The sequence below is a fragment of the Prionailurus viverrinus genome, unplaced genomic scaffold (assembly GCF_022837055.1).
Source record: "Prionailurus viverrinus isolate Anna unplaced genomic scaffold, UM_Priviv_1.0 scaffold_40, whole genome shotgun sequence".
Lineage (NCBI taxonomy): Eukaryota > Metazoa > Chordata > Mammalia > Carnivora > Felidae > Prionailurus > Prionailurus viverrinus.
This window is the reverse complement of record NW_025927608.1, coordinates 1,156,685-1,182,168: the sequence shown is the minus strand read 5'-3', so window position 1 is coordinate 1,182,168 and position 25,484 is coordinate 1,156,685. Positions and strand designations below refer to the sequence as shown.

At 48.1% G+C, this 25,484-nt stretch overlaps 1 protein-coding gene across 10 annotated transcripts in view; it reads right to left on the bottom strand.

Annotated features, from left to right (window-relative positions):
- The window catches only part of SH3GL3 (SH3 domain containing GRB2 like 3, endophilin A3), a 135,046-nt gene that overhangs the window by 11,231 nt on the left and 98,331 nt on the right, over positions 1 to 25,484 (bottom strand). For all 10 annotated transcript variants that reach the window (XM_047846685.1, XM_047846686.1, XM_047846690.1 and 7 more), the window contains 3 exons: positions 23,664 to 23,822; positions 16,818 to 16,921; positions 15,560 to 15,669 (listed from right to left, as the gene is read on the bottom strand). In XM_047846685.1, the coding sequence (XP_047702641.1) occupies positions 15,560 to 15,669; positions 16,818 to 16,921; positions 23,664 to 23,822 (373 nt within the window). The remainder of the gene's footprint in view (positions 1 to 15,559; positions 15,670 to 16,817; positions 16,922 to 23,663; positions 23,823 to 25,484) is intronic.

Genomic DNA, 25,484 nt, shown 5'->3' with positions numbered 1-25,484 from the left:
GCCACACCCACTGGATAATTCCAGGGGGCGTCAGACAGGACTCCGAGGTACTGTCCCCTGGATTTGTGCTATACGGGTGCCCTATGTGTCACCCGGGACACAATCTACTTCTACACTTTTTTTTTTAACGTAAGTACCAGGGTGCCCAGGTAGCTCAGTTGGGTGTCTGACTCTTGATTTCAGCTCAGGTCATGAGGTCACGATCTCGTGGTTCATGGGATCAAGCCCCACGTCGGGCTCTGTGCTCACAGCACAGAGCCTGATTGGGACTCTCTCTCTCTCTCTCTCTCTCTCTCTCTGCCTCTCTCTGTCCCTCCCCAGCTTGCTCACCAGCCCTCTGTCTCAAAATAAATAAACGTTTAAAAATATATAAGTACCTATATTAATATTTAGATAATGACATTTTAAAATTTAGCTTAAACACCTTGGAAAATGTCGACATTTTTAAATATGCAGCATTTGAGGTAATAGAATCGTATCACCATGTCAGCCAAGTAGTATTAAACTTGCCACAACTAAGTTACAAGTTACATCTTACAGCTTTTGGAAACCTCTTTTCATAGACTTTTTCGAAGAATTACAGGAAACCATTCCCTGCAGGGAGAGAGCCTTTCCCTCTAAAGCTTCCTTCGGAGGAAAAATAAGAGAAGGGCTTTTCTCCTTTCTCGAATCAATGGCTGCTGATCAACAATAAGAATCATGGTTCAATTTCACCTTTTTAAAGAAATATTTTTTAAACACAGAACATACAAAAATGTTCAAGTCTGTATACTTCTCAAGTTTTTAAGAATGTTAGGTGCTCATAAAAGATAATTACTACAGCCACAGAGTGAGCTGGGAAAGAAACTTGGAAGGTGTTATAGCCGATCATTTTGTACTCAGGAACAAGGTCAAATCAGCCCAGAGATGTTAAGAAACTCACCCAAAGTCACACAGCTCATGGATCTGAGCTACAATACAGGAGTCCTGCACTTCCTTGTTTATTTCTCTCCTGTCAATAGCACTGACTGACCCACCGCTGATAGTATACAGAAACGGATGTGTGGGGAGGGCAACAAGCAAGAAAATTGTGGGAGGGAAAGAAGAAAAAGTAAAAACCAACCTGCCCACGAAGCAATCACCACTGTCGCTGTTAAGTGACATTTTAATTTCCTCTTTGGAAATTTAGGTTAAAAAAAAAAAGCACATATTTCTATTTGCAAAGTGCTCGTCTTCTTCGAGTTTCAAGCCTCACACTTTACTTTGGAAGAAATGTTTATTTTCTAACGTAATCCCAGAGATTCTGCCCCAACAGGGGGAACAACTCAGACTCGAGACAGGATTTCCGAGCCCCTCTGAGAAGCGTCAAGAACTTTATAAAAGTCTCCTTTATACCTGAAGGGAGTTGGACTGTCTTCACATAGGCCCTTTGAGAGATTTATTCTGCCTTGCTCTGAAACGCCTACGGCATGCACTCACAGCCCACACTTGTTCACTGATCTCAGCCCATCTCAGGCCGGGGCATATTAACCCTAAATCGTGAGTATGTAAAGCAGCACCCTCTTTAAGAACCCAAGTAGGAGGGGGAACCCTCCACACATAATCGAGTTGATAAAAAACGTAAAATATACCTTGTCTTTTTTTTTTATGTTTTACTTATTTTTGAGAGAGCGAGAAAGAGCATGAGCCGGAGAGGGGCAGAGAAAGAGGGAGACACAGAATCGGAAACCGGCTCCAGGCTCCGAGCTGTCAGCACAGAGCCCGACGTGGGGGCTCGAACTCACGGACCGCGAGCTCATGACCTGAGCCAAAGTCAGACGCTAAACCGACCGAGCCACCCAGGCGCCCCGTTCTTACCTTTATGTTAAAGAGAACTTAGAAGAAAAAACAACAAACTGAAGAAAGTATACCCAACAGATAGGACAGCCAAGTATTACTGTAACTTAGAGGGTTATTAAATTTTTTTTAACGCTTTTTTTTTTGAGAGAGAGAGAAAGAGAGAAAGAGAGAGAGAGAGAGAGAGAGAGAGAGAGAGAGCACAAGTTGGGGAGGGGCAGAGACAGAGGGAGAAGCAGAGCCCGAAGCAGGCTCCAGGCTCCGAGCTGTCAGCACAGAGCCCGACGCAGGGCTCGAGTTCGGGAACCGCGAGATCACGACCTGAGCCCAAGTCAGACGCTCAACCGACGGAGCCACCGAGGCGCCCCTATACTTTGTAACACACTAAGTGACAACGTGGGGCCCGGTAAAAATGAGCCAGGAAGATACTTGAGCACAGGTTACAAACTCCTACACTATTTTCTGCAAAACCCAGGGTTTACTGGGAACAACCCAGGCACATGTTTCAGCCTGGAGACCTTTCTTGGCCGCCTCATGTCTTTGGGGATGCAGGGGCAGCACATGCCGGTGAAGCGTCGTGACCCTGCACTCACGGGCTCGGCCGGGCGGTGCTTTCTCCAAGCCAGGGCGACAGCGGGGCTCTGCAATTCATCATCTCAACCTGTGACTTCCACCACCATCCCCCTCCCCCTTCTCCATTCCTGGCTCATTCTACTGATTCTCTTAAGCATCGAGAAATGATGTTATCAAAGATTCCATCTCAGTCCCACGATGGATTGTGCCTAATTGACCTGCACCCTTTTCATCTCCCTCTTTTCCTTTAGAAAGAAACGATGGAGAAAATGTTCTTGGAATTCGTTCCTGGCAGAGCCCTGCGAGCTTCGCTTTAAATTGTTAAGTGAAATGCTTGACATTTTTCCTTCACTTTATAAACATTATGTGCAAATCATCCAGAATCCTGATGGAAAGTAATTTCCCATTGATACAGGCTATAAAATGCCATTTTCTTTTGAAACCGTGCCCCAGAAACAAACAGTACAGGACCCCCTTACACTCGCAGATTCCACCCACAAATCACCGAAGCCCGATGCTGGAGTCCGGGGCCCAGGCTCCTGCCAGGGGCGATTTCGGAGAGGCAGCCTGGGGAGGCACAGGCACGTGTCGAACGGTGGCACTCGGAGCCTGCAGCACCCGAGAATCCGGCGGCTGGACCCGGAGCCTCCCAGAGACCATCTCTTGCACATCTGCGGTCTGGTCTCTGGCCGACCACTGCCCTTCTAACAACTGAATCTGCCCAGGGGCCTAGCTACTGGCCAAGAAGGAGGGGACGAAAGCACTGACGTGCACAGTCTGGCCGAGAAAGCCAGGGAACTCGCTGTCCTATCCGCGTTTTCTTCTTCCAGGTCAGATGCATACGACCAACTCCCTGTGCGACCACCTGCTGGCTGCAGCGTCCCTGCGATCAAGAGTCTTGGAAATAAATCATCCCCAATGCTCTTGGACGTTTTTAAACGTTGCCCTGGATTCCTTCTTAATGATATAAAGTGAAATATCTGTGAGGGAAAGTGCCCAGCACCGCTACTTACTGGCTCTGTGGCCTTGAGAAAGCTCTCACTTAACCCCTCTGAGCCTCCACTTACGCATCTGCAAAATGTGCATAACAACAATCTAAGAAATGTGTATGAAGTATTTCGTACACTACCTGACCCACAGTACGTACTCAGGAAGTGTAACTGCTATGTTGTTACATTATTATTTGTTACTCTCTTATTTTCTACTATTACCACTTCCTTGAAATGTTGTTACGCTCATGAAGTGAGTTCTGTATATAAAGCGTCAAATATTTCTGGCACGCCAATGCTACGTCCTTATGGCCTCAAGTGATGCTTTAGTTAAAATCCACCTTCACTGTCACAGAGTACAGTGCTTGTCACGCTGTCAGTCTGAGAGGTCCAGTTAGCATCCTCCGGGTAGGCGAGGACACCCCCTCGCAAAGGAGAGCTGAGTTTTCTCTCCCGGCAAATGAGGGCATGGCATCCTGGGAGCTGGCCCCTGGCTCCTGCTAAGTGGGCTTCCCTCAGACACGATACGGTGCAGGGGGCGGGGAGCGGGGTGATGGGCAGCCTGGGGTCGAACTCACTTTCAAAGGTTTTAGGTTTTTATATCCCGCTTCTTTCCAAACAGAAATTGTGAAGTGGCTTGTAATAATATACGTATTCAGAATCTAGTGTTTCTGGACCAGAGGTAGAGAAGCAAAGCCACAAACACTAGGGAAACGATATATTGTCATCCAAACGGGAGAACGTCCGAGAGTAAAAGCGGGGCGCTATTACAAACTGAGCTAGAGCGACGGAGATGGGACCGTCTTGGGACAGTTTACGGGGACTGTCCCGAGCGGATGAGGGCACAGGGCTGCCGGGGCCCAAGGGGAGGAGAAGCACGTGAGCCAGATGCAGTCGCCTTGACGGTCCCCATGATCCTCTGCTCACGCCCGGCCCCGAGCTTCCTGGAGGTTTATCCGAATGTTCTTATTTGAATGTTCTTATCAAAACACAACGGAAAGAGTATCTCGGAAAGAAGGGAAAATGTCGTCCGTGATCCTACCACCATCTAACCGGGTCTTCACAGCAGAACTGCAATCACAGGGTACTCGCAAGTCTGCGTCTCTTTTCCACCCGGTTTTCAGACCATACACAGGCTTATGCATCTGCATAACGTCCACAGTAACAAGTCTAAGTGGCTGCATAACAACCCCTCTGATGTACCGTTGCCCTATTACAGACAAATATATATAAACGAGTGCTGGCCATTAGGTTATTTTCACTTATAACTTTTTGTTTCTCTAGACAGTGGTGTCACAGAACGGGGAATATGCTGTTGCTTAAATTATTTCCTTAGGACACGTGTCCGGGCATGAAGCCACTGAGAATGCATAAACATTTTTGTTAATTTTGAGAGATACCGCTAAATTGATCTCCCAGTGAGTCACCCCAGGGGTCGACGGATGATAGCCTGCAGGCCAAATAATGTTTTAGTGGAACACAGCCTTGCCCATTCATTTCCACGCTGTCTACGGCCGCTTCCCACTGTAACCAAGTCACGTGGTTACAACAGAGCCCGCACGGCCCACGAAGCCTAAAGTATTTACCACTCGGCCCCCGACGGAAGACATCTGCCAGCTCTCGCTTACCTTAATGCGCCTTCCCACAAGCAGCGTGGGCACGGACGCGGGACCACACTCTCACAGAAATGAATCATGTGGGACCTACAGGGAGGTCAGCGAGACAGAACAGACGTCTTCTTCCACAACGAGTGTGCGGTCGGTGAGTGTGGTACAAGCCACGAGCTAACCACGAAACCCACTCTTCCCTTCTTCCCCAGGAATACGAATACAGGTAGGATGTGACTCTCCCCACACACACCCCCCCCCCCCCCCCCCGCCGCCCCCAACTCAGCCTCTGCAGCCAAGTGAGGCTATCGGGCTCCGCTCCTGCCAGACTGGGAGTGGAAGAGACGTGAGCCATGTGGGGCTCGTTTCCTAAAGGGGAATCTCTGGCCTGGGCTCCCAGTCTGAATTTCTACCTTTTTTGAACACCTGCTTCCTGGAGTGTCCACACAACAGCAACTACTACCTAACTGACACAACACGGTGCCAGACGTGGGGTCTTGCCACCACGAGACTTGTGGTGCCGACTCTGCGGGCAGGAGGCGATGAGGAAGACGCGGGCGTAACAGGCGTGAAGCCACGACCTCGCTGGGTCGTGGCAAAGTGTTTGCTGACACTTTGGCCTATGACCAGTCGGAGAGCGTATCACGTGCCAGCAGCTCAAAAGAAAAAAGATGGAGAAAACAGAACGCTGGTGCGTGTTCGCCGCTCCGTGGTGCTGCCACAAATTGCTGTAAGAGAGACAACAAGAACTGCCCGGTTTGCAAGCAAAAGTAAGAGGGAGGAGAGAAAAGAGCCGAGGCTGGATTGCCGTGCGTTAGAAAAGCTAACTGCTTGGGGCGCCTGGGTGGCGCAGTCCGTTGAGCTTCCGACTTCAGCTCAGGTCACGATCTCGCGAGATCTCGCGTGATCTCGCGTGAGTTCGAGCCCCCCCGTCGGGCTCTGTGATGATGGCTCAGAGCCTGGAGCCTGTTTCCGATTCTGTGTCTCCCGCTCTCTCTGCCCCTCCCCCGTTCATGCTCTGTCTCTCTCTGTCCCAAAAATAAATAAACGTTGAAAAAAAAAAAAAAAGAAAAGCTAACTGCTTGATGAGCAAGGTGTTATCCCAAATCACTCTGAGACTTCTCTAAACCAAATGAAGGACCCAGTTCTGCGGCAAGGATTAAGTTAAAAGTATTGCCTCCCCACTCCCAGTCCCCTGTTGACTCAGACAGCCTCAAGGTAACCTTCACAGGTTAAGAAAGGCTAAAGGGCAACCAGCGGAACGGGAGAAGACATCTGCAAACAACACGTGCGATAAAGGGTTAGTATCCAAAATCTAGCTAGCACTTACCAAACTCAAGACCCAAAAAACAAATAATCCAGTGAAAAAATGGGCAGAAGACATAAGTAGATGCTTTTCCAAAGACACCCAGAGAGCTAACAGACACGTGAAAATATGCTCAACATCACTCATCAACAGGGGACTACAAATCAAAACCACACTCAGATGCCACCTCACACCGGTGTCAGAGTGGCTAAAATGAACAAATCAGGAGACTACAGAGGCTGGAGGGGATGTGGAGAAACGGGAACCCTCTCGCACTGTTGGTGGGAATGCAAACTGGTACAGCCGCTCTGGAGAACAGCGTGGAGGTTCCTCAAAAAATTAAAAATACAACTACCCTCCAACCCAGCAACTGCACTACTAGGTATTTATCCAAGGGATACAGGTGTGCTGGTTCGAAGGAGCACATGCACCCCAATGTTTATAGCAGCACTATCGACAATAGCCAAAGTATGGAAAGAGCCCAAATGTCCACTGACAAATGAATGGATAAAGATGTGGTAAATGTATACATTGTAAATGTTACTCGGCAATCCAAAAGAATGAAATCTGGCCGTTTGCGACAACGTGGATGGAACTGGAGTGTATTATCCTGAGTAATAAGTCAGAGAAATTTGATTTAACAAATATCATATGATCTCACTCCTATGTGGAACTTAAGAGACACAACAGATAAACACAGGGAAAGGGAAGGAAAACTAAGGTAAAAAGAGAGAGGGAGGCAAACCCTAAGAGACTCTTAAATACAGAGACCAGACTGGGGGTTGCTGGAGGGGAGGGGAGCAGGGGAAGGGGCTAGATGGGGGATGGGCGCTGAGGAGGGCGCTTGCTGGGAGGACCACTGGGTGTTGGATGGGGGCAAAGAATCACTGGGTTCTGCTCCTGAAACCGGTGCCGCAGTGCTCAATCAATCAATAACTTGAATTTAAATTAAAAAAAAAAAAAAAAAAAAAGGCTCGACAAGAAGAGGAGGAAAGAAGGTGGCCCGCAGAGCTACGTCTAGGGCAGGGCGCAGGGGTGGTCACTGGCCCGGAGGCAGAGTTTCCGGAGGCACCAAGCGTGAAAGGAAGACAGCAGGTGGAACCTGAACACGTCTGCATCTCTTGAAGCCTGAAGGGCCCCCGCAAGGCCCCTAAGCACAGGGAGCGCAACTCTGCAAGGGGGCGGGCTCCACGGTCCGCTTCCGACGTGAAGTGCGGGTGTGGACGATACGAAGGACCCGGAGAGGGCAGATCTCGGGACCACAGGGCCCGGGCCAAGGAGGTCCCCTGCTCCTTCCCGAGAGCAGTACCAGCGTCTGATCAAGGGACCTCGGCCACGGCCACGCGATGGGGTGCCGGCAACGCCTGTCCCCCCGCATCCCTCAGGACCAGTGTCTGCCGCATGTTCCCATGGGAACCGGGTGGCTGTCCAGCCAGAGACCACACTCCCGGCTCTGCCACCGTCTGCGGGCGTCCGACCCAGGTCTCCTCCCAGGACCGCGGGTGTGTGTGTCACTCCCGCCTCGCTGGCTGGAGAGGCAGTGTCTAGCCTGTTCCTTCTCCCCTGCCTGGTGGCTGGCGTGGCAACGGCCAGGACGGTGCGGAAGCCACGCGGTGAGGCTGGCGGAGAGGCCATCAGCCCAGCCTGGGGGTGGGGGGCTCCGCGGACGACGCGAACACAGCCCATCTAAGAGTGTTCTCCTAGGCTGCTGCATCAGTGAGAAGACCCCATTTTGTTGAGCACCGGCTGCACTTTGGGGTCCTTTTTTTTTTTAACAAGATAAAACAAAACAAGAAGACCAACTGGTGTCAAGGAGTGAGAGAAGGATGCTTTTCTTACGGTGTCACTCAAGGTCCTTTAGGCCTGCACCACTCAGCACCTAGAGCCGCGCCAGGCATTAGGCAACAAGCAGCAGAAAGACGCGTCTAGGGGGACGTGTGGCACCGCACAACCCGAGAGAGGCCTGCGCTGATACAGCAGACTGAGTACAGGCTGCAGCCTGGCTTTAGTGCCGAATCGCCAGCAATTACAAAGTAGGTATGTTTTAAGTTTCCAAGTGAAGTTCGGAGACAAGAATGAACACCACTGGCAGAACAAAAATGATGAAGAACACGAGGGATATTTTGAGAGTGGGAAAGTGGAGGATGCAAGAAATTAAACTCACAACGGTTCCCGAACAGGGATGCTCCAGACTGGGCCCCAAAGACGCCCGAAGAGCAGAATCCGTGCCTACTGGAAGCTGGGTGACCGGCTGGCCTTCTGGGAGAAGAGCGGCCAGGGGAGTCTCCCCCCCCCCCCCATTCTGGGTTTGTACCAAGCACCTGGGGGCCGAGGCATCTGCCCCCAGGAAGGAGTAGTGAGCGCAGGGACCTGAACACGAAGTCGGGGCAGTGCCCTGAGGGTGCAAACACCCACAAAACCCGAAACCGGTGCACCTCACTCAGTAGACCCAGCAGGCACAGACACAGCACTATGGGCAAACCGACATGAAATCCCACATAAAAAGCTGTGCACAGAGGCACGAACATCCGTGCCGGATGAGAGACGATGGTATCTATCGTAAAATAGATACCAGACGCCAAGAAACGTACAAAGAGATGAGAATTAACAGACACATCACATGCAGACTTGTAAAAGCTTAATTCATATTCTCAAAGGGATATGAAGAATCTAATTACTTGTAAAATTCAATCTTAAAATTAAAAAATTGAATATTGGGGTGATAAGCAGAATAATAACCATTTCACCCCCACCCCATAAGATGTCTACATCCTAATCCCCCAGAACCTGTAGATTTCTTCCTGACATGGCAGAAGGGAATTTGAGGATGTGGTTACAGGTCTGGAGACAGAAAGATAACTCTGAATTATGAGGGCGAGTCCAATTTTATCACAACATAATCACTTGTAAGGGTCCTTATAAGAGGAAGGCGGGAGGGTCAGAGTCAGAGAAGGAGATATATCTTCAATGGAAGCAGAAGTCAGTCAGTTTTGAAGATCGTAAACTGCCAGCTTTGAACATAAAAAAGGGGCCACAAGCCAAGGCTACAAGACAGCCTCTAGAAGGTGGAAGAGACAATAGATTCTCCCCCAGAGCCAGGAACACCGACACCTTGATTTAAGACTTCTGACCTCCAGAACTGTAAGACTGTAAGACCGAGAATAAATGTGTGTCACTTCAAGCCATACAACGTGTGGTAATTTGTTACCAGCAGGAAGCTAATTCACTTGGAAAAAGAAATTCAGTAGATGGGCTAAATAAATGAATGGGTACAGAACAGTCAAAGAAACAAAATATAAAAGGTGAAATTTCCCCAGAGGGCAGAGTGAAAACAACACGGATAGAGAAAGCAAGAAGGAAACGATGAGGCAAAGAGGAAGAGCCAGAAGTTTCAACATCTAATAGGATTTTAAAAAGGAAAACTCAAGAGACAATAGAGAAGAATATTTAAAGCATTAACGATTTTTTCCCGTCATAAAAACAATATGAATAATCAGATCTAAAGGGTCAATGAGAACTAAGGGCGAGCAGGGGAATATAACCGATCTTCCCATAATTTTGCTAGAATTGCCAGGAGGAGAAGATAGCTTCACAACCAGGGTCGGGCATCCAATACCCTTCACCTGAAAATTAATAGAAAAGAATAGACAAAATATCCATAAGGACACAGGAGACTTGAACTACGTTATCAGGCAACGTGACCTAATTGACATTTGTAGAACACTCTACCCAACACGAATAGAATCCACGTGCATTTCAAGTCAAGAACATTTACCAGGATGGATTCTACTCTGGGCCATAAAGCAAGTCTCAAAAAATGTTAAAGGGTACAGTTCACACGGACTACGTCATCGACCAAAATGGAATTAGAAATCTAAAACAGAAAGGTATCTGGAGAATCCTCCAAATGTAGGGAAGTAAACCATGGGTTAAAGACGATATCAAATGTGAAACTAGAAAGTACTCCGAAGAGGACGAAAATGAAGACAACATACCAAGAGCTACGGGTTACCGCTAACGGTGGTACTTCGAGGGAAAGACCAGCACTAAACACACAGATTAGGAAGGAAGAAAGGACGCAGTGACCTCAGCTTCTACCTCAAGAAATTACATGAAGAAGAGCAAATGAAATCCAAAAGAGAAGAAATAACAAAGATCGAAGTGGAGCTCAGTGAGCTAGAAAACAGTAAGCAAGAGAGAAATCAATGCAACAGAAAACGGGTTCTTTGAGAACAGCAATAAAACTGAGGCATCAATAGGCAGGTTGATCAAGAAAAAAAAGAGAGAAGATACAAATTCTCTATCAGAAACGAGAGCAGTGGGATCACTACAAACTCTATAGAGCTTACAAGGAAAATACGGGAATATATGAACAACTTTATGCCAATAAATCTGGCAACTTAGATGAAATGGACGAATACCTTGAAAGACACAAACTACCAGAGCTCACTCCAGAAGAAACAGATGCCCTCAATAGCCTGAGACCTATAAGGAAATTTAATTTGTGGTTAAAAAAACTTCTGCACAGGGAAACATTTATTTTAAAGAGTAACTTTACAGTGAAAGCTGAGAAACACTGGGTTGGCCAGGGGGTCAACGACAGCATCGATTACAATTAACATCAATAGTAATAAATAATTCGTGTTGATGGAATATACCCCGAGAATGGCACCTGGCCTCTGTGGTGTGGCCCTGACTCCACATCCAAATCCCCAGTCTCATCCTGAAAAAAAAAACGAGACAAATCTCAACTGAGGAACATTCTAAAGAATATCTGAACACTACTCCCCCAAACTGCCAAGCTCATTAAACACAAAGACAGTCTTAGAAAATGTCAGTCAAGAGTCTGTAAACAGACATGATGACTAAATACAATGTAGTGTCCTGGAGGAGATCTTGGAACAGAAAAAGGACATTAGGTAAAAACTAAGGAAATGTGAATAAAGTACAGACTTTAGTTAATGACGTATCAATACAGTCTCACTGGATTACCAAACTAGTAAGATGTTAATAATAAGGGGAGAAAAATATCAAGGGAAACAGTTACGGGTATATAGGAATGCTGTGTACTGTCTCTGCAACTTTTCTATAAACCCATAACTATTCTAAAATTAAGTTTACTTTAAAAAAAAACCAACCTTTCTCACAAAGGGTTTATCCCGTGAATAGAAGACTGCTTTAATTAATTTAACCGAAGTCACCATGCTAACAAACTAAAATAAAAACATATTATCATCTCCACAGATGCCAAAAAAGGCATTTGACAAAATCTAAAATTCGTTCCTGATAAAAACTCCCAGCAAACTATGCCTGGAAGGGAATTCAATCTGAAAAAAGACACCTATGAAAAATCTACAGCTAACATCACACTTAATTAGGAGATGCCGAATGCCACTCCTCTCATATCAAGAACAAGGCAAGCATGTCCACTCCAACTCCCCTAGTCAACATGATACCAGAGGTTCTAGCAAGTGCAAAAAAGGCAAGAAAAACAAATAAAGGCCATCCTGACACCCAGTAAAATTGCCTTTATTTGTGGGTGACGTGATCATCTTTATAGAAAAACTACAGGGTCTACAAAAAAGCTGCTGGAACTAATAAGTGAATTTAGCAACACGGCAGGAAACGAGACCAATCCACAAAAACCACCTGTACACCTATACGCTAGCAATAAGAAGTTAAAACCTGAAATTTTATTAAAATGCTATTTAAAATCATATGACATTTTTGAAGTATTGAGAGATTGATTTAAAAATGTGCCAGACCTATCTGCTGAAAATAGTAAAACATGGCTGGAGAAATTAAGAAAACTTAAATAAGTGGAAAATAAAGTAGGCTGTGTTCAAGACTGGAAAGGCCCATGTTGTCAAGTTGTAAATTCCCCCTAAATTGATGTACAGGTTCAACCTCGACCAATTCAAAACCTGAGCATGCTTTGTTTTGTAAAAATGAAAACGCGGACGCTAAAATTCACATGGAAATGCTACTAGAACAGCCCAACCACTTTGAAAGAGAAGCCACGCTAGAGAATTAACACCGCCCTACTTCAAGACTTACGATGAGGCCAGAGCGAGCAAGACAACAGAAATACGAATGACAATGGAAATGTAACGATAGAACACTATGTGATACTGCTGTGAATATTATTTTTATGCTCGTGACATTATAAATGGTTATAGGATATGAAAATCAAAGTCGTATCTAAGGCTCCAGAACTATGTAAAAAAGAAAAATGGATGCCCATGAGACCGCCACGTAGAACTTGCAAACACACAAACCAAACCAGAAGAGATGGGAAACCAGTTTTCACAACTCTTGACCCCAAACTCATCTATGCGATAGACGGGTCAGGAGATGGAGATGAGAAAGGGTTTTTAGAGAAATCTCTGGAGAGCTTGAAGGAGGGGAATGTCTTATGTTTTTCTTATTTCACAACAAGTCATGGGAGAGAGATTTTTTTCTTTTTAGAGAGAGTGCGAGCAGGGGAAAGGGGCAGAGGAAGGGGAGGGAGGGAGGGAGACAGAGAGAAAGAGAGAAGAGAGAGAGAGAGAGAGAGAGAGAGAGAGAGAGAGAGAGAGAGAATCCCAAGCAGGCTCCATGCTCAGTTGGAGCCCAACGCAGGGCTCAATCCCATGACCTGAGCCAAAATCAAGAGTTGGGACGCTCAACCAACTGAGCTACCAGGTACCCCGAGGGAGAGAGACATTTAAAAAGACTTGTAAGAGAGCTGGAAATATGCTCCCTGGAGCTTTAAGAACAGAAGTGGTAGACGGAAAAAGAGAGAAGAGGCCAACTACAACCCCTTTCCTGACACCAATCTTCACACTTATAACAGGCCAGAGCTTGAGAAGGGGAAGCCCAGCTTCAAATCCAGATGGCACGGTGACTATTACATGAGGCAGCGCTCTGAGTGCTGTGTGTGCCTGCATTCACACACTCAAGTGAGTCACCCAAGAGCAGCCAGAAATGTCACGGGCCCGCCCGTGTCTCCCTCAAGAAGCAGAGGCCACCACACTGAACACAACAACGAGGCACAGAGGGGAGGCACGGTAAGAGTTCTGCATGATCAAAGTGATGGTTCTACAATGAAAATGGTGATTATGAGTAACCTGGAAGGAGGAAGGAGGAAGTGGGACGGGGAAGTGTATGGGAGGCCGAGGACAGGGAGCAAAGAGCTCATCTGCCGTATCAGGAAACCACAGATATTATCCCAAACCAAAAAAATCAAGAACAGCATATTATTTAGAACAATGGAGCTAAATACCCAACAAAGAGCTGAAAGTGCTTTCCTCCGAGAACAGGAAATGAAGATGGGGAGAGGGCATAAAGGGAGACAGCTGCTTTTCATTAAAGGCCTTGTAGCACCATTTTCTTTTTAGGACTATATACACATATTAGTCCCATCATTTTTAATTTTTAATTGAAAAAAAAAAATCTGAAAGGATAGTGATAGCATTGGAAGAAAATCCAGACCGTGTAGCTCCCACGGGCAGATGTGCTGCAGAGAAGTTTGAAATTCATGGGCGAATGAGACTTCAACTACAGTGTCATACAAAAACTAACTCAAAGTGGACCATGGACTGAAATGTGCAAGTGTGAAACTGTGGGGAAAAAGCACAGAAGAACATCTTTAGGATCTTGGGCTAGTCAAAGGATTCTTAAGACTTCACACCAAAAGCATGATCCTAAAAGGAAGAAATGAGAAATTGGACTGCACAAAATTAAAAACTTTTGATCTATCAAAAACCCTATTAAGAGAATAAAAGGCTACAGAGTGAAAGAAAATATTTTCAAACCACGTATTTGTCAAAGGACTTGTGTTTACAATATATAAAGAACTCTAAAAACACAACTCTGGGGCACCTGGCCCCAGTAGGAATAGCATATGACTCTTGATCTTGGGGTCGTGAGTTTGAGGCCCAGGTTGGGCACAGAGATCACTTAAATAAAACTAAAAATCTAGAACACAAAACACAAAAAACAAAAAATGAAACACACACACATACACAACAACAAACTACAGAAAAAAAGCTATCAATATCCCCATATGTAAGGGATTCTTATGAATAATAAGACAAAGTAAATGACCTAAAAGAAAAAACAAATAAATTACACGAACAGACAATTCAGACATGAGAAAATACAAATGGCAAACTAAAATATAGAGAGGAAGAAAATGTTCAACTTCCCTATTTACGACAGGGAAGGTAGAATACAATTTTTTACCCATGCATGGTTGGCAAAAATGGAAGTCGAATGATGTGGGTGTGGGGCAACAGGCATTACTACGTCAAAAGTACTGTGCCCATTCTGAAAGGTAATTTGGCAATAGCTACTATCACTTCTAATTTGCATTCTCTCTAACTCAGGATTCCACTTCCAAGAAAGACTTGCCATGAGCACAGGGAGGCAGATGAAAGTATACTGTTTTCAGCAAATAATTGGAAACAACCTTAGCGTCCACTAATAGGGACATGGTAACATATAACAGAAAACTAGGAAGCCGTTACAAAATTGTGGGACAGAGACAGATCTACGCGCATGACACAGTAATAACTCCGAGAGATAGCGATGCATTTACAAAAGCAAGACGCAGAGGAATACACCTAGTAAGATCTTGTATTTGAGAAACAGAAAATAATCTAAAACCGTGCGTATATAGTGCGGGTGTATGCGTATACGTGCGCATCAACAGGACAGTGCTCATACCAAATTGTTAGCAGCAGCTACATCTAGGGAAGGGACAGGGATGGAGGGGGTGACCAAAAGACCTCCAGCATGACTTACACCACCTGAACGTTGTTTTTCTCCGTTGGATCCTTTCAGCCAAGAATAGATATGTGTCATTTGTCTAATTAAAAAATAATGATGCAGCACTTAAGACAGACAGTGCCTAGCTTATAGCAGGAGCTCAAGAAATGTTCACACTCTTCTAAAAACTAGGGAAATATTTTGAAAGAGTTAAAAATGTAAAGACAGAGGACAATCTAGCACGAAGGTTCCACGGCCAAGGTTTTAACGTATTAGAAGGCAGTAAGTGATGGAATTCTTCCTGGTGCTGGTTTTCAAAACTTGACAGAAGTATCCAAAACCAGGAAGCAGGCAAAGGGGCACTAATGGGGTGGGAAAGGGGATTCACCCGACAGCCAATGAAAAACAGTCAGGGTCAAATTCAGGGTCACGCCAAATACAGCAACAAGCAGTAAGCAAAAGCTTCGGGCAGCACCTCCTTGAAGAGCACACTCAGCAACACACAATGGTCATCTTACCTGTTGTCCTCGCTGACGAGGTGGTGGACACCCCATTGAGTTCACTAGGACTCCTTTTTATGGGCCGGGGCTTATATTCTCGTCTGGGAACGCTGGATGCGGCCGATATTCTGAAATATGCATTTTGAGACCGGTCAGACTTCCGAGGGAGAAGCCCGAGTCTCCAGACATACAGTTGCTCTGCCTTGAGGAGCCTACAGACTTGGGTGACGGGTGGCAGTCGTGACGGGGGTGGTTTTTACGCACTGATTCGTGAGTAGCTCAAAGCGATAGGTGTAGGTGCCCAGTGGAGTTTTGCAACTTTGTATCTGCGAGAGCGTGTCTCTCGTAAGGGTCTCTGAGGCATCGGTCAGGCGCCAGGGTTACACTGGACACTCCACAGCGTTGGTTGCCTTTTCTCTCCTTCTGCTCATACAGAGAGGGGATTACGCAAACACGCTCACGTGAGCGCGGTGCGCACGCCCCGCCTACCGAACTGGATGCTTCAGAGACCAGCCCCACCTTGTGTCTTCCCTCTAGAATTCTGGCACTGATTTAAGCAAACATCCCTCCCAGTTCTCCCATTATCATAATCTCATACAAAAACAATATTCTGTTACAAAACCCGGTCAAGAAAAAGGGTAGATTTGTTAACCCATTACTTTAATTAATAGGGTCACTGGGCACATGACGTATGATACTACTAATTTTCAGAGAAGTATAGAACACAGCATCATTAAAGGCTAAGAGAAACAGCAGTCTTTCTTTGATCATTCAGAAGGTTATTTTGGACTCTTTCAACGCCTCTAAGAGTCAGTAGTATGAACTTGGCCTCACATCTGTACTGGTGAGGTAAAAACACATCTTTTTACATATTTTCTGAGTATCGTGTCACGCTTCTCCACATCCCTAGATGTTGGCAAGGAGGTATAAGCCATCGCCATCCCCAGCTTAAGTTCCCAAGTCAGCCATGAAGCCAGGACGGTTCTGTAGGGTGAGCAACTGTGTCTGGGTGCCCTGAACACAGGTCACAGAAAAGGGATTTAGAAACACGGAAAGGGAGAAAGCCTGCCAGACTGCTCTTCCCGGCTCTGTCCCATTGGCCAGAGCCCCGTATTCTCTCAGTGCTATCCCACACCCAAGCATGGAAGCCAGCTAAAGAAAGTTCAAAACAGGATGGTGTGGTGGGAAGGAGCAGAAGAACGGACAGACAGAGGGATTGATTCTGATGGGGTCCAACCTTGCAGCCCGGGCTTGTAACGAACGCAAAGGTTCTCACCGCATCTGTAGCTTGCTCTGTAGCTCCTGCAGAATCTCTGTGGACTGTTTGTGATAGTCTAAAGCCGCCTCTATAAACACAGCCAACTGGCTGACCTGTTCTACCTGCAGCGAAAGTGGAAAATCATTCCAAAGCCTATGTAGTGTTCAGAGAGAAGGGAAACCAGCAACAGAGAGCCAGCTTTGCAGGGAAGCCCTGTGTCCTCCCCGGCTCTGGTCCATTTCATTTCATTTCATTTTTATCTCGGAGCCCCGCGTAATAATCACCCAGGTCACGGTATAAAGCTATATATTCTGGAAAACCATGTTCAAATTTATTTATGATTAAAATTTGATTTAACTCGATAAAAGCTTGTTTTTTCCAATTAGATGATACTCCCTGGAGATTTTTGCGCTCTAATGTTCATGGATCTGAAAACAGAGAGATAAAGCTTTTCCAATTACGAGTGAGGCCAACATTTAGTAAACGAACTGCTTTCTTAGTGAAATGTCTCTACGGGCATTTTCTAGCTAAGTCAAATCAAGAAACTAAGTAAATGAAACTGTTCTCACGTAAGAAGTGAAATCAGCGACAGAGTGTGCACCAGGGCAAAGGCTTGCCCGCTCCCTAGATGTTTTTTTTTTTTTTTTTTTTTTCCGCCATCAGCACAAAATCATCGCCCTGAAACACACAGCAAGAAGGAATGAACCATACAGCCTCTGGCATCTCTCGTTCCCATGAATCACGACATTCGTGAAGTTAGTGACCAAAATACAGTGGATGTCAAAAAAACGAAGTCACGTAAGAAAGCCCAGAAGACCTGGGGAGGCATGAATCGAGGAAGAGACTTCTCCTGTGGGGCCTGGGAGCTTCCCTGCTTCCCCAACGTGTCTGAGCAGCTGCTATGCAAAAGCAGGGTTCCTTAGGCTGATGTCGGCCAGCCTCAGAGGCAGGACCTCTGGGTTGAGGTGACGAGGACCCCAGCACGAGTCCCATGAACTCCAGAGAAGGACACACACCGAAATCAATCCCCCTCTTCCAAAGATTCCCCAAAGCCTAATGATGTATCACCTCCATGTCCTAAGTAGCTCTGGGGCAAAGTCTGCCCTGCTCATTCACCCCTACATACTCACCCCATAAAACCAGCCATGGATTCATTCACCTTCAAAGACCCCAGCTGCTCCCATCTGTTGTTCCAGACCAAGCTTCAGCTGCCTATTCGTTCACTTTCCTTACCCGCACCCAGCATTTTAAACATGGGTTCAAATGCACACTTGAGCCATCCGTTCCGCTTGTGCCCCACTGTGATCAGCATCTGAACGAGGAAATCCGGCTGCGTTACACTGACCATACCACGCCCTGTGGCTAGAAAAGCAACAAGCCAGGCCTTAAATTTCCCCAAACCCAAAAAACAAAACAAAGACAGCCGGGCCCCTACAAAATCCTACGGATCTCTTAAGTTTCACCTCTTTGGCTTTGAGGTTTAAACAAGTCCAGTGCCTCGTTCTAACTCGACCACAGGAGAACGCGAGGCAGAAGGAACTCTCCTCCCCGACGGTGGGAGAGCTGCGATCTGGGTCCAATCTGGGCCACACCTCCCCGTCTTCAGTAAAGTTAGTTTCTATTTTAATCCCCACTTTGAAATACGTTTGACGTTTCTCATTTTCAAAGGAACAGCGAAAGAGCTAAGTGAATATTCCTAGAAACATAATGGGGGGGGGGTGGGATGGGGAGCAGGGAGGTGCAGACGGAAAGACTACCAGCTGTCCTGTCTGGCTGGCTAAAAGAGGTTGGGCGATCTAGAGGTGCTTTTGGAACTATTCATTCTCTGGCTGACTCCGGGAAGGAAAGGAACCCCAAGGCCCCTCAGAACCCGGGAGGGACCGCAGTGCGGCACGGCACCTGCTCAACACAACTCCTGCAGAGCTGGGACTCCGCTGCAAAGTCTCAGGCTGACAGCGAAGCCACGCGGTGTCACAAGGGGACCATCTGCCCCTTTATGCCAGAACAGAGAGGATTCCAGGCCATAAGCGGCAAGGTGTTTTGCGGGTGGCCTCTGCCTCCCATCCCCAGCTGGAATCAAACACCAGGACAGGCAGAAACATGGCAGCGATAAAGCCAGGCCCTGTGAGGGCCTGTCCAGAAGGTAGAGCGTTTCTTCCACGGGCCACACCACTCCATCTGTTGACTCGGGGAAGGTCACTGGGATGAGAAAAGAGGTTTCATTCCGCTTCCGCTGAGACCGGTGCCACCCCTTTGCTGGCACCACCGTGCGAGTAAGGTGTGACCTCATCCCGTGGAAGGGTTCCCACGACACACACAGGGAGAACCGCCAGACAGCTGACTCCCGTCTCAGAGTAAACCGCCCTGGCCGTCCAGATGGGGGCACATGTGAGGCACCTGAGGCAGGAAACTCGACCAGACTTCCCAGTAAGCTGACAGTGAGGGAGGAGGAGGCCACACGAGCAACCAGGGGAACCAGAACAGAACCAGGAAGAGCTTGTGGTGGACAGGAAAATGGCCTGGAACTAGGGTCTTGAACTAGGGGATTAGCTGGATTATCTGGGTGGGCCCGGTGGCATCACAGGGTCCTAGAAGAGGAAGGCAGGAGGGTCACAGAAGGTGATGGGAGGAAGAGAGCAAGAGGTGTGAAGATGCCAAACGGAGGGCTTTGAAGGAGAAGCAGGTGCCTCTGGCGGGTGGAAAAGGCAAAGACACGGCTGAGGGTTCCCTTACACCCTCCAGGCAGAACTCAGCCCTGCCAATGTCGTGACGTGAGGACTTCTGACCTCCCGTCTGGAAGGCGGTAGATCTGTGTTGTTTGAAGGCACACGTGTGCGGTGATCTGTTACAAGAGGAAGAGGAAACTGCTACTTCTGAGCTGCTCCAGTCTCCTCTCCAAAGAAGCAAAACCTAGCAATGGGAATAGCCCTGGTCAGGGTCCCCTGTTCACGGGGGACGGGAGCCGTTGCCTTGAGACTTACAGGAACCCAACTCCGTGGGGAACGTGCCCGCGTGGCTGAGCCTGGGGACTTCACGGCTGACTCCACCCCGCGCCGTGGTTCCTCGCTCTCTTCCCAGGGGCGAGAGGCCGTGCATCGACTGGGTGTCGCCCGGGGGTGCACTCTACCTCAAAACCCTCTCTTTAGCTGCAAACCAGTGGCCGGTTATAAGCCAATGAGGCTGCTGGGGGTTCTGAGCCGTGGGGATGGAGGCAGAGTGTAGACGTCCCCATACTACTGCGCACTGGGAATACAGGGGTTCCCGGGCGGGGCAGGGCGGGGCAGGGTGGTGGAAACCTGAATGGGCTCTGAGCCACTGGCTGGCCAGTGGGCCAAGGGCAAAGGATTAGGGCTGAACCCAAAGGAAGAAGGGCTCAAAGGCTTACAGACTGTAATAAGGGCAGCTCTCTATCTTGGGGGAGGGGGGTGGTATGGAAGCAGGGCTGTGAACTGTCCTCCTCAGAATCTTCAGAAGTCAGTTGCCAGGACTGGTCAGCAGCCAGGTAGGTGGGCCGAGAGGCACGTTCTGAGGGCCACAGCACGAGGAGAGATACTGGGGATGAGTAGGTGATGCCCTGCGCCCAGATCTCTGGAGTCTGCAGCGTGCTTGGCATGCCTGAATGAGGGAAAGGCACCTGTTCTGGAACGTGACAAGCCGTCCCCTTTCACGACCGAAATGGCACGTTTCCAAGGGAGGCCAACTTCGATAGGAATCGCTATCATCAAAGTGACTTCTTGCTCTGTCGTCTCAAAGACCTCCACTCTAGGGGCGCCTGGGTGGCGCAGTCGGTTAAGCGTCCGACTTCAGCCAGGTCACGATCTCGCAGTCTGTGGGTTCGAGCCCCGCGTCGGGCTCTGGGCTGATGGCTCGGAGCCTGGAGCCGGTTTCCGATTCTGTGTCTCCCTCTCTCTTTGCCCCTCCCCCGTTCATGCTCTCTCTCTGTCCCAAAAATAAATAAACGTTGAAAAAAAAAATTTTTTTTAAATAAAAAAAAAAAAAGACCTCCACTCTTTCTGGATTCCTCGGAGAAGCTGAAGGAGTCTGATCACAAACAGATGCCCTTTCCAGTGGGGCAAGAGCTTTATTCAGAGTTTCTGAGAAAGTCTGAGCAAGCCAATGACAGCGGTAGCCTACATAACAGCCTCTTACACTTCTGTTCCCCACTTCGTATTTCCAAAGGGTGTCTTGCCTGCACTTATTCACGTCGGGCCCGATACCTGTAGGTCGAAGCAACTCTCCAGGGGCAAACAGCTGAGCAGAAGTGAGACCAGAACCAGATTTCAGGTCGTCCACTCCTGGCTGGGAGCTTTCTTTCAGCGAGTCCGGAATTTCCTAATGTACCTTATGCCACATGGCACCCGTCCCTTGAAATGACAGCAATAACGATGATGCTGTGGACAAGCTCTGTGGCCAAACAAGTTTGAGAGACTTCCCAGAGTATCCTGCCTTAGCAAGCTCGTAGAGATTAACTTTTCACATTATCATATAAAGACTCTGAAAAGTCTGGTGACAAAGAAGGCTGCGAATTTTGTCTCCGCTATGGTCCGCCAAACTCATCTGACCACAGAGACGTTATTAGCACAACCCGCTACCTCCTACGGGATGAGCAGACACAGGTACGAAGGGCGAAGTGGCAAGGTTGGACGTGGGGTTGGTGACCCAGAGAGAGCAGGAAGTCAGGGTCCTGAGGGCTGCAGACCCGCTGGGCCTGGCCTGGTGGTAGAGAGGGGCCAAGGACGGGGCCAAGAGCTCCGCGTACGTACGCCTCCTCCCTCCATGCACTGGTTTCCCCGTCTTCCCCCACCAAGTCGCCCGCTGTTGATCCCCAAACACAACCACCTCCGCGTTAGCAGGGCAGGTCCAAGGGCTGAACTGGGGAAGATTTTCCACGCCTCGTCTCATCAAAGGGACTGCCCAGACACACGGACACGGAAAAGGACAGGGCGGTCCCCTTCTGGGTCTGCCCGCTGGTGCCCCACGAACAGAAGGAAGGCAGCCTTCTGGGGCTCACACGGTCAGTAACTTGCGGGTTTCCTCAACTATAACCCCGGGAAGGGGAAAGGAAAAAGCAGGGGTGTCGTCACACAGGGGACGCCCCTAGGACCCCACACGCTCTACCGTGAGCGCTCAAGAAATGGCCCCCTTGCCACTGTCGGCATCGCCATCACCAGCCACCTCTTGGGCACTACCACCGCCACTCCCGCAAGAGTCAGCAACCAGAGCACGCGGCTCACCACCGCAGCTAAAGGCAGCCATGGGCAGGAGGGCAGAGAAAAGGAAGGAGCCCAGTCCCAAGGCGGCGGGACAGTCCCAGCTACCAAGGAGTTCGGTCTCCTCCCACTTCCGCGGCTAGTTTCAAGGAGCTCTTGTCAAAGGACAGGCCAGAAGGCGCAAGGCCGTCCCCGAAATGAGCCAGCACAGCCCGTCGGCAGAGGTGTGGACCCAGCCCTGAGCTGAGGGAGCAGCACGTCTGACGCACGAGACTCAACTTCAGAGTTCAAATCCGCCACGAACAGCCACAGGACCAGAAGGGCAACGCCAGCAACGCCTGGTAAGGATGACGTGCACCTGACATGCCGCACTTCAAACCCACTTTCTCAACACGTCAAAGAATCAAATGCAGCAATCGGAGACAACACCAAAATCGCCTACTGCCTGGGGACAATCTCAAGAGGCAAGTTCTACTTTTAAGGGAAAATAAACAAACACGGAAAACAGCCAACTGTGTAGACCTCTTCCCACTTCCTGTAAGATGTAAGCGCCCTGATAAAATGTTAAAAGGAGAAACATAATAGAGGGTGCTCTTCAGCACTCGGGTTTAATGGACGCGGGGATTTTCAAACTGTTATCTCCGCGACTAATGTCTTGCTAATACTGAACATACTAATCCGCCCCCCATGTCACCACGGCAAATAAAAAAGATGCTCCGTACGTTCTGTCTGACTTGACTCAAAAGCGCAAGACCTTGATGTACCTTTTGATAAACTATTGTAAGTAGAACATGGTTTTGCAGATAAATAAATCCTCGGACTCGTCTCCACGGGTTTGAAAGTTCAGCAAATGGGGCCCAAAGCTAAGGCTGGGCCAAAACGGCTCAGGGCATCAGCAAGGCCAGCGTCAGGGCAGGGACGCCACACAGAAGCAGGTGGAAAAAGGCAGTAACGACAAACGCCCAAGGACTCGTCAGTGAGACAAAGAAGGGAGGCCTTCGGCCTCCGTGGTGCCCCGGTGGGGATCGCCATGCCCCTCAGGGACGCCGAATCCAACTTCACTTGAACAGATAAAATAAAAGCTGGTGGTGGCAATTACAGCACAACGGGGTATTCGCGTCTCTGAGGGATGTGTGTCCAGACCTTCATCATTCCCGAGTCCACAGGCACCGCTATGGTACAGCTGAACAACGCAGGTCACGCTTTTATATCCTGCATGCTCGCGATGACAACTCAGGGCACCGGAGAGCCTCTCCTCCTCACACACCTGCCTCACAGCACGCCTCTCTCAGTCTTAGCAAAAGCGCACGTTACGCATGACGTGGGCCCCGCGTTCCACTGCAAAGTCACAATGCTATGGCCCCAAACACAAGGGCCGGTCTGCTATGCGAGTCCCCAAACCATCCCCCTCCCCGGGGCTACCTGGAGCATGTCTCCGAACAGTCCTGGGATAAACAGGCCTTCTTGAGATCTGAGGTCTGAGTTGGGACTTGCCAAATGTCTGAAGCTATTTCTGAGGCAGGACATAATGGTTATGGAAAATTCTGGAAGCTCTCGTAAACTAAGGCTCCAGAGCTTCTCAACATGTTGATCCTACTCATATGGTCAATGTTTTCATTCACATTAAAGTCTCCTGGTTGGTTTAAATACTTACATCATTTTCTAAAAAATTAAACATGCTTCTTTCAGCCAACTCCTTTGACTCTTCAAATTTTTCTACCGCTTGTCTGACTTCTTCGTCTGGTATCTTACCTACTCGCTTCTTTTTATAATCATAATCCAGGCGGCGGCCTTCCAGCTTTTTCAGGTGGTGCTGAACAAGACAAAAGAGTCTTTCAGAGAACTGTACATTCAAAACACGGGGCAAAGAAACTTTTGTTATTTCCATGATCACAGCCACTGCTTTCGGGTGACCTAAATTCTAGGGGCAGGGATGCATCTTACACGTCTGTGTGTCCCCAGCATCCACTAGAGGCTACCCTTACTGACGGTCCTCAAGGCATGGGGAATGGTTAGACGGATGGACGGATGGATGGACGGACAGGTGGGTGGAGGAAAGGGTGGGTGAATGGATGCATGGATAAATGGATGGCAGAATGAATACCTATATGAACATAAAGACACAGTATCAGCACTCACATTCCATTTCCCAAAGTTGTCTATAGGGCCCCTCACTTCAGTTCTCTAATAAAACATCCAGATAATTTCCAGCCAATTAACTCTGCCAAAAACAAGCATGTTTCCTTTGGCACAACTGTCAAGTCCTTGCCAAAAAGGAGATTATAAAAGCACAAATTTCTAGTAGCCCCTAGAATACTTAGGCGTCTCCCATAAAGTTCCCAAACAATTACAGAACAAGTTGAATAAATACCACCAGTGAACATGTACACACTGAGAAACAGACACTCACAACCTCTGGAACGGTGAAATTTCTTTAAAAAAAAGAAAAGAAAAGAAAAAAAGAAAAAAAAAAGAATCTCTAACAAAATGTAACAACTGTAAATATCAGACGTGTGCATTCACGGAAGGGGCTGCCTTGTGTGGTAGTAAGTTCCCCCATCACAGTTTGTATTCCAGCAGAGGGATCCCATGTCAGAAATACTGTCGGCAGGACAGCCGTATGGGGCAAGGCATTATGCCTACAATCCTTGGAAAACAGGTATCTGACATCAAACGTACACACAAGAACAGGCCATCCCAGCGAAGTATGCAGGTAACATCACTTAGCACTTTAGTGAATGAAACACACTGGTTCCACTTCCATAATGAAGAGGTGAAGAGAGCATATGGGATAAAAACCCAGAAGCATCTTTCCTATGTGCTCCGTGACTCTGGGCAGATCTGTGACTCCCTCTGTGCCTCCGTGTGTGGCTGTAAAACAGGTGTGATGGCTGCTGACGGGCCAAGAACTGAACCCACAAAACCCCCTACAGGTAGAAGTCAGCCGTGTGTTAAATGGGCAGGTTCCCCACTCCTGAGGTCTGAGACGCAGCAGCACAGTCGAGACTATGAATGGCTTCTGAGTAGCAAACTCTTAACTCTCGATCGTTCTAGGATTTAAGTGTAGCTTTATAGCATTTCTGTATCAGATGGCAGCTGAGTAACAAGGAAGCCATTTAGAGTACCATTTTGCTGCATGGGGAATGCCAACACTTAGGTACAGGTGGATTTTGCACACAAGTCCGACCCACATTTGTGTCCACAGCCAGCTCTGAAGCAGGTCAAACGGAAGACCTACGTTGTGGGGCGGACTTGTGGTTTTCCTCAAGGACGACAGCACGAGAAGAAATGGCGTATTACGTCTTTCAACAAAGGGGGCATTTGGTTTTAAGGTTCGGCGTTTGGAAAGGCTGTTCTGGTCCCCCCTGTCCCCAGGACACCCCTCCTTCTCTAGAGTCATCTGTTCTTTAGTAATTTGGAAGCACGATGCCATGCTGGACATCGTGGCCACAAAAGTGGACGAGGCAGGATCCTC